This window comes from Wyeomyia smithii, chromosome 3, assembly GCF_029784165.1.
Source record: "Wyeomyia smithii strain HCP4-BCI-WySm-NY-G18 chromosome 3, ASM2978416v1, whole genome shotgun sequence".
In the NCBI taxonomy this organism is placed as follows: Eukaryota; Metazoa; Arthropoda; class Insecta; order Diptera; family Culicidae; genus Wyeomyia; species Wyeomyia smithii.
In genome coordinates, this window is record NC_073696.1 from 218,324,549 (window position 1) to 218,333,500 (window position 8,952).

At 39.1% G+C, this 8,952-nt stretch overlaps 2 protein-coding genes across 3 annotated transcripts; one reads left to right on the top strand and one right to left on the bottom strand.

Moving 5' to 3' along the window:
• LOC129730881 (neprilysin-2-like) lies at positions 1 to 5,197 on the top strand. 2 transcript variants are annotated; one of them, XM_055690479.1, is made up of 6 exons: positions 1 to 308; positions 2,121 to 2,246; positions 2,321 to 2,566; positions 2,622 to 2,833; positions 2,890 to 3,859; positions 3,917 to 5,197. In XM_055690479.1, the coding sequence occupies exons 1-6, from the start codon at positions 116 to 118 to the stop codon at positions 4,504 to 4,506; spliced, it is 2,337 nt and encodes a 778-aa protein (XP_055546454.1). In that variant the 5' UTR covers positions 1 to 115; the 3' UTR covers positions 4,507 to 5,197. The 2 variants fall into 2 exon arrangements, with proteins under 2 accessions (XP_055546454.1, XP_055546453.1); XM_055690478.1 differs by having other exon boundaries at positions 2,118 to 2,246; positions 3,917 to 5,195.
• On the bottom strand, positions 4,565 to 7,891 carry LOC129730882 (ATPase family AAA domain-containing protein 3A homolog). The gene is made up of 4 exons (XM_055690480.1): positions 7,508 to 7,891; positions 6,132 to 7,431; positions 5,847 to 6,045; positions 4,565 to 5,783 (listed from the first exon to the last, which is right to left on the bottom strand). Exons 1-4 carry the CDS (start codon positions 7,713 to 7,715, stop codon positions 5,706 to 5,708), a joined length of 1,785 nt encoding a protein of 594 aa, XP_055546455.1. The 5' UTR covers positions 7,716 to 7,891; the 3' UTR covers positions 4,565 to 5,705.
• Positions 7,892 to 8,952: the final 1,061 nt, after the last annotated feature.

The window sequence follows — 8,952 nt, forward strand, 5'->3', positions numbered from 1 at the left end:
GATGCGGTGAGAAAGGTCGACAAAGTGTATCAGCATTTACTATACTAGTCACTTAATCAGCGTTTAATAGACAATTTTATTGGCGCAATTAGTGTTGTTATCAGTATTCGCGAGTATGTTTAACAATAAGCGAGGAAATCATCGAGCAGAAGTCTTGAACGAGACTCACTACAGAAATGACAGTTGGTGGAAGAGAAGAACTACGCACGAAAAAATTCTCACTTGCATAAGTACGATTTGCGCAAGCACGGTTGCGGTGCTACTGGTGTCGTTATTTTTCGTACTGATCAATTGCCGTGCTCCAGAATGTAAGTAGCGATCACTAAGAAAAAAATCCATCAAACTATAAGGATAGGTTCCAAAGAGCGTGGAAGAGTGTTTTCGATTCGCAATTCTACATATTGAGATTGCAAATAATGCAAATGCAATTACACAAAAAAATAAAAGCACTATAATTTTCCTATTTGCTTTCCAGTTCCTTATATTCAAATTTTCTAATTTTCATGTTTGTATTTGCATAACAACACTACTAGAGGGTTTAAAAACCGAAATATTTTTTTTTAATAATTACAATAAATTTCGTCCGTTTAAATCGGCGAGTCACTTTAGCATTACTTCTATGCATTAATATTACTGAAAGAAAAAATGACGATGAAACGCAATAACATTTCGTAACCTAATTAAAGAGAATACTTCAAAATGAACATCCTTTTATCTGTGATGCACCTACGAATCAACAGAAATTCGGAAAACACAGAGATATCCAGTACGTTTCTTTTCAAAACAGGGCTAATATTTTCCCAAAGAATGCAGCGATATATCCTGATTAAAGGAACAAGAGCATTTCATTGCTTATTTATCATATAAAATTTAAGTTTAGTAAAAAAAGCTATTTATTTATATATTGCCCAACTTTATGTTATCATGAGAACCATAATTTTCAGAGTTTATAAAGATGCTTACAGAAAAATCTTCGGCTTCACACAGAGATGGCGATGCAAATAAAAAATCTTCGGGGTTGCATGATTGTACCAACCTAAACTAGAACGCTGTTAGAAATTTCATGACATCAACTCGTTCTCAGTTTATTGCTCTCCAAATGATACTACCTCTGTTATTTTAGTTACCATAGAGAAAAGTGAATTCTTGGTTTTGATTACGCATTGCTTCCTGTTGAGAAAAATACTGTTCAATCGAAGCAATGGCTTGATAAGTGTTACGGAACATCTGCTCCAATTAATTCAACTGTAACAAACTTTCGACGGGGAATGTGGCCTTGATTACGCGCAATAGAAATAGGAATTTTTGCGAAGATTCGTGGCAATGGATGAAACATAGATCCACCGCTGCACTACGCTGCTGAGTCACTGCCAAATCTCAGAATGGCTATTGCCTGGTGAAAGCAATCCAAAGCATCCAAAACCGCCACAATCGGCAGGTAAAATGTTGGCTAGTTTTTTTGTGATTCGCGAGGCATAAATATCCATCGACTACCTTGGACATAGTAAAACAATCACTATACAATATCATTTTACACTATTGAATCAATTGTACGTTTAAATCAAGATAAAACTGACGCATATGACGAAGAAAAAAGTGCTCTTTTACCAAGACAACGCTCCAACTTATTCTGTTCACAATACAATCAATAATCGAAGGAATTGCTCTACGAACTAGTTCCTTACCCTCCGCATTCGACACATTTAACTATGAGAAACCATTTTCTCGGTTGAAACCGTGTCTCTTTGACAAACTATTTCATTCGAATGAAGAACTAGAATTGGAAACAAACAACCTTTTTGAATAACTGCGGAACTGGCATTAAAGTATTATAAAACCTCTTCAATAAGTGCATCACTCTGAATGGAGATTATGTCGAAAAGTAAAACACTCATTTTACTCAAAAATTGTTTTTCATTAGTAGACTTTCTGAAAAACTATTTGTAATATTTTTCAGCTCATGTCAAATTTGTTTTTGAAGATACAGAATTCTAAATTAAAATTGTTTTCTTTAGCACAAAAATTATTCTTAAAAACTAAACATATCGTGATCTCAACAGAAAATCAATTCCTTTGTTACATAACTCTTAAATCAAACATATTTCGTCTCTCCATAGCAGCGCATACTCCACTAGTACCAGAAGCGCTAACAAGCTTGCAGAATAAAGAAGATGGCCCAATTAAACTACGTGAAGCACGATCTGCTAGAACAAAGTTGTGTCTTAACGAGGGATGTGTTCACTCAGGTTAGTAAATATCTACCATTGAAAGACTTCCATCTATTTTCTTGAAGTAAACAAACTTTTCTATGTTTTTACAGCTTCAAATATGCTTAGACGGATGGATCTTAGCGTAAAACCGTGTGACGATTTCTACGAATACGCTTGCGGTCAATTTGTGAACGAAACGTACATCCCAGATAACAAGGTTTCGATGAATACCTTTTCACTCATAAGAGATCAACTGAAGGAACAACTGCGAATGCTCGTGAGTGGAGAAGTCGTTGCCAGCGAAGCAAAACCATTTAAGATTACCAAGCAGCTGTTTGCGAAATGCATGAATAAAAGTGAGTTTTTATACGTACGGAATCCACCAGCATTAGCAAATATTCATCATTATAGCGCACATTGAAAAATCGGGAAATGCACCATTGGAAGATATTCTGAACACGATGGGCGGCTGGCCAGTATTACAAGCAGAACAATGGAACGCCGACTCCTGGTCTTGGGAGAAGTCGGTTAAAGACTTTCGTCAACATGGGTACAGTATCAGCTACATTCTAGGATTTTCTGTCGGCAGTGATTCGAAAAATACTTCCTATCGAACCATCAAAGTAATGAAAACGAAATAAAATGTACATAAGAAATGATCATGATCAATTAATTTCAGGTGGATCAAGCTAGTTTGGGGGTGAATCGAGAATATCTCATCAAAGGTCTAAATCACCCGATCGTATCTGCCTACTACAGTTATATGGTTGATATCGCTGTTCTGCTTGGTGCCAACGTAAACCGTGCGAAAGTTGAGTTATACGAGTCACTCGCCTTTGAAATTGCACTAGCAAATATTTCACTACCGAAGGAACAACGTCGTAATATCACAGCGCTGTATAATCCAATGACGGTGAAAGAATTTCATAATAAATATCCATACACTGATTGGATTCAGTACTTTAATGCAATATTTGAAGGTACCGGAATATCCGTGGGAGAAGAAGAGATCATTAATGTCGCCGTACCGTCCTACGTGGAGCAGCTAGGACCCCTACTCCGAAGTACTTCGAAGAGAACATTGGCGAATTACGTGATGTGGCGAGCCACTGGATCTTCAATCTTCTCACTCACTGAAGTATTCCGTGAACGGCAGCTTAAATATAGTACAGTTGTCAGTGGAAAGCAAGAACTCGAACAACGGTGGCAAGAATGTGTAGATGTTGTGTCTAATGGTTTGCCTATATCTGTTGGAGCTCTCTACATTAGAAAGCATTTTAGAGAAGAAGCAAAAAGCACTGCCATGGATATGGTCAGAAGCATTAAAGCAGCATTCATTGATATTCTGGAGAAAGTGAGCTGGATGGACGAAATTACACGCCTATCGGCACTAGATAAAGTAGAAGCGATGGCCACCCATATTGGTTTCCCAAAAGAGCTGATGGATATTGCGAAAATAACAGAGCACTACGCAGACTTACACATTAATTCAAACGATAGTTATTTGAAAAGTATTTTGCATTTGAATAAATTTCAAGCCACCAAATCATTCCAAAAACTTCGTTTGCCAGTTAACAAAACCGAATGGATACGACACGCGCGACCAGCAGTCGTAAATGCATTCTATTCTCCTATTGAAAACAGCATTCGTAGGTTTTGAGCTGTAATATCTTGATTTTTTAATTACAAGCGTCTTCTGTTTTTAGAATTCCCAGCCGGCATCCTCCAAGATCACTTCTTTGCTTACGATCGACCGAAATATTTAAACTATGGAGCGATTGGATGGGTCATAGGACATGAGATTACGCATGGCTTCGACGATAAAGGTCGACAGTATGATAAAAATGGTAATTTGTACGATTGGTGGCAGCCGACCACCAAAAAAGCTTATTTGGAAAAAGCACGATGCGTCATAGAACAATACGGAAACTACACCGAACCAGATGTAAAACTAAACCTGAATGGTGTCAGCAACCAGGGGGAGAATATTGCTGATAACGGTGGAATTAAGGAAGCCTACTATGCGTACCGAAACTGGGCACAAAAGCATGGTACCGAGCCGCAGCTTCCGGGATTGGACCTGTCTCCAGAACAAATGTTTTGGCTATCGGCGGCCCAAACCTGGTGTTCCGTATATCGACCAGAAGCAATGAGAAAGCGGATAACCACTGGAGTTCACTCACCGGGCCGCTTTCGAGTGATCGGTCCGTTCAGCAATATGCATGAATTCGCAAAAGATTTTGGCTGTCCCACAGGAGCTAAGATGAATCCTGATCGGAAATGCGAGGTATGGTAAATGATTGAGGCGTAATATATGCGTGATTATGGTGTTTAGCAGAGCAATAAACGCTCGATAAAATTTTAATCAAAGGTTTATTATTAGATTGTTGCCGTGTCATTCCGCAAATCTCGCTATGAATCTTTGATCTGTGATTTACTATGGTCTAATCCAATTATCGAATATTCCCCCTAAAAATGATTTTGCAATCACAGGAGGACGTATCGTGACAATTCACTATATTTTAAACACATAACGTAGTCTTGGATTACAATGTACCTATGAAGTTATTGATATTTTGTCACATTCTTCATTTTCGCCTTCGCGAGCTTAATATTGTTCAAATGACCATGTAGTAATAAGTTTGAATCCGGAGGCAAAAATCGGATAGGTAAATTGATTATTTCATTAAACTGGAAATTTCGCTCTGTAACTTATTTCCCTAAACTGAGAAAACTAATATCGCTCATTACATTTAAAGACCTTTTCCTAAGTTCCATAACCAAGTTAACCATTAGCGCTATAATAATACGTTTTGATTTGAAGCTATTTGATAGGAATTTCTGTTTTGAGTTTTGATCGAACATATGTTCTAGCATAAACCATGAGAAATCCGATTTTCACAGGAAGATGAAATTCGGTGTTTAACTTATCATATGGATGGTAGTTCACAATATTATTTTCAACAAATTTGGTCACCAATAAACAATAAAATTTTTAATATTTAACTTTTCAACCCCCAATTTGATCACAATTTGTAGTAGCAGTTAGACGAAGTTGACGTTAAAATTAATGAACATCAGTAGCTGGTAATCTATCAGCGAACACAATCGGTAGATAATGCAAATGACGCTAAATGCATGCAATTTTTTCAAGTACAATCGGTAATAATACTCGAGCTCTATTATTCGAAGAAGTTTAATATAAATTTCCCTGAGGTGAACAATTGAGCCGATTGTACCAGATAGACCGAGTCACGTTACCATTTTTCTGCTCGTATATGGAAATGATTCGTTCCAATCGAGCTCGCCCTCTGTTAAAAACATGTTCCCCACTACACAACAGTTGAAAATGACAACAATCTCAACTAACCATGTCAGAAACACTTTTTTCAATAGAGAGGAAGCTTGATTGAATTTGGAAGATAAAATATCGAGCCCAGCCATGATATTCTTCATGTTACTTTAGTATAAACTAAACAGTTTAGTATACTTATCCTAAGATTCGATCAGAAATCCTTTACCACCTGTTATCGATTTGTGGTCTAGCTTTTCCTGCTCGGAAAGCCAGGCCATCTGGAAAAAGTAAACAAGAGAAGGTTAGAGAAATAGTCTCACTAACAAAAAGGTTAGAAGTACCTTTTGTTTGTGTTGTCGAGCAGCCGCTTCACAGCGATCCAAAACCATTTTTTCGGTTAAAACACCGTTTTCCGATGCGTAGCAAGCCGCTTGCCAAGACACCCCCAATTTGGATATTTCTCGACCGGACATTCCCTCGCACGTCTTAGCCATTTTGCTGCAAACCGCACTGTAGTCCCACTGCTCTACTTTGAATCGTCTGTAATAGAGAAACATCATTATTTCTCTGCTCATGTTACGCTTTAAGTAAAAAATCACTGCAGTAATCGTATGACTGATACATACTTCTTACCCTCGGCTGCAGGCTGTAGAACAAATTTATCAAAATACAACCGTATCAAACGTTCGCGTTCGTCCAATCCCGGCAAAGTAAACTCAACCATTTCGTCCAGTCTGTCGTTAATTGCGTAATCGAACTGTTCCGGGGTGTTGGAAGCCAACACTAGCATAAATCGTGGATTCTGCTCGCCCGTTCTGTACAAAAATGCATTCAATGCGGATCGCATGTCCTCGGAAATTCGCTCAGAGGATCGCTTGCGCAAGAAAGCATCAGCTTCGTCAATAAACAGAAGCAAACCACGTCGACTGGTATGCGCCCAATCAAAAACTTTGTGAATTGCTGTCACTGCATCACGACCCATTGGTCCGACATCACCACCAGTCATTATAGCGTAATCCATCCCCGAATGCGATGCTAGCTTTTTGGCAAACATGGTTTTTCCAGTTCCGGGTGGTCCGTGCATGAGAATGTTGCGATATAAACCTTTGTTGTTTTTGGTGTTCTTAGTAGCGATGGCAATATCACGTAAACGTTCTTCCAATTTAGGTTGAAGTACCACACCCTGCAAAGCGTCTGTCGGTTTAGCCTTGAATCTCTTTATTGTATCAATCGGATGGCGCAACGTTTCTAACAGTGAGAACCTAGAAGTCTCGTTAACCAAAGATGGTTTGCCTATTCTGGCTTCTATGAAACGAGCCGTCACACCGGTTGCGCCCTTCGCAGAGTAGATTCCCAATGCGAGTAATGATAAACCACCCACCGTCGTAGCCACTTTATTCCAATCGGAAAGTAAAGCGGTTGCTCCTTGACCCAATACAGAACCAGCTGTTTTAATACCCTCCATGACGGTGATTCGATTCTCTTCGGCCTTCAATCGGATCTGTTCCAATGTAAGGTCGCGATTTTCTCGATCAACCTTTGCCTTAGCACGCAGTTCCGCTTCTAATAACTTCATCTTATTTTTTTCGCGTAGCTCCATTTCATGTTCAATTGTTTGTCTTCGCATTGCTTCCTGCTTGGCTACACTTTCCTCCTGCTTTCGAAGATTCTCTTCTTGAACACGCTGTTGTTGACTCAATTGTTCCTCATAGCGTTTCCGGGCTAACTGGTCTTGGTATTGCGCCCGTTGTTGCTGCTGTTTCGTTTCTTCAGCCAGAGTTTTTCGACGTTCATCATGATCTACGCGTTTTTGTTCCACTTTAGAGGATTCAATGTGTGCCTCATACTCCTTAACTTTGGCCATATATTCCTGTTGTCTTGTGACTTCTTGTAATTTGGATAGTTCTAAAGCTTCCCGCGAGTGCTCTAAAAATAAACATTAAAAATCAAGGACATTAGCCTATCTGCACTATACATATTACGCAACATCAACGTTACTTACTTGAACTTTCCAGAGTTCGTGCCGCCTCTGCTGCACGTTCCAAAGCCGACGAGTCAAATCGATATGCTTCCATCGCTTTCCGCTCAGCTTTGGTAAGCGTTTTGTCCCCAGCAATGTCCCCGGCCGTACCCGTAGGTTCGCCAGGTGCTCCATCGCCACCGGGAGGCATCTGCGGCACTTGACTTTTGTAACCAAATAGCCAAGACATCTCTTACCGTTCTTGAAATAATTTCCTATTGATATTTCAGTAAAAGGTACAATAAAAATTGTATACTGTAGGATGATGAAATTTTTTCTGAACAAAAATTTAATGTTTGAGGCAAAACGCGTACAGAGCACACACGAGGAACACAATTTCAAGCCGGCCCTTGACAGATGAGATGAGCAGGTTATTTTGAGGATTTCGAGCAGTAAATGGAAGCTGTTTGAAAATTACGTTACAATGTTGAAGGGGATTTTGTTTGAAGCCCAAGAGTTAAAGTTTGGAGACTGTCACTGAAAAGTTCCAATCGAACTGTCAAAACTCATTCCAATCGAACATAATAGTATTTGACATGTCAAATTTGTCTTAGTAGATGGGAAGATAACAAAATGCAAAAAATCTAGAGATGGAACTCGATTGTTTCAAACTCAAACTTGTACACTGCTCGAAATCTACTCGAAATCACTACAATGACAGTTCGCGATTTTTTTGGTACTCTTTGCCCCACATCACCCGGTACCATTACCAGTATGAACTGCTCGACGAAAATTAGCGGAATGAATTTTCTTCATAGCGGCTCTACTCGAGCCCTCAACAAAATCCCTTACGAAACTGTCATAAAGTTGTTTACAAAATCAATGCTGCATTTTTCGAGTGGGAACGAGACAAATGCAGGGTTGCGCAGGTACACAACCTCCATAAACTACTCAAACAGAGGTTTTTTTTACAGAGGTTGGTACTTTCGAGTAGTTCATATTGTACCAACTTTTTTGGAAGATTTCTTCTTGAGTGTTACGTATGTCTTATGTATGTGGTTCGCCCATGTACCAATTGTCATTGTAGCGATTTGGAATGATTTTTATTCTTCATTTAAGATTTTTAAATGATATAAAACTTTGGACAATGATATAAACTTTGAAAAATCACGTTTTGCTCAGACAATTACACCACATACTTAGACATACGTAACACTGGCGATTTTTTTGGTATTCTTTGCCCCACATCACCCGGTACCAACACCAGTATGAACTGCTCGACGGAAATGAACGGAATGAATTTTCTTCATAGCGGCTCTACTCGAGCCCTAAACAAAATCCCTTACGAAACTGTCAAAAAGTTGTTTACAAAATCAATGCAGCATTTTTCGAGTGGGAACGAGACAAATGCAGGGCTGCGCAGGTACACAACCTCCATAAACTACTCAAACAGAGGTTTTTTCACAGAGGTTGGTACTTTCGAGTAG

Bases quoted from the DNA above. Each gene is read 5' to 3' on its own strand.
- LOC129730881 (XM_055690478.1), top strand. From the start codon at position 116: ATGTTTAACAATAAGCGAGGAAATCATCGAGCAGAAGTCTTGAACGAG. The intron at 2,247-2,320 runs GTTAGTAAATAT...ATGTTTTTACAG, and splicing joins CGAGGGATGTGTTCACTCAG to CTTCAAATATGCTTAGACGG. The intron at 2,567-2,621 runs GTGAGTTTTTAT...TCATCATTATAG, and splicing joins TGCGAAATGCATGAATAAAA to CGCACATTGAAAAATCGGGA.
- LOC129730882 (XM_055690480.1), bottom strand. From the start codon at position 7,715: ATGTCTTGGCTATTTGGTTACAAAAGTCAAGTGCCGCAGATGCCTCCC. The intron at 7,432-7,507 runs GTAAGTAACGTT...GTTTATTTTTAG, and splicing joins ACGAACTCTGGAAAGTTCAA to AGCACTCGCGGGAAGCTTTA. The intron at 6,046-6,131 runs GTATGTATCAGT...TCTCTATTACAG, and splicing joins CCTGCAGCCGAGGGTAAGAA to ACGATTCAAAGTAGAGCAGT.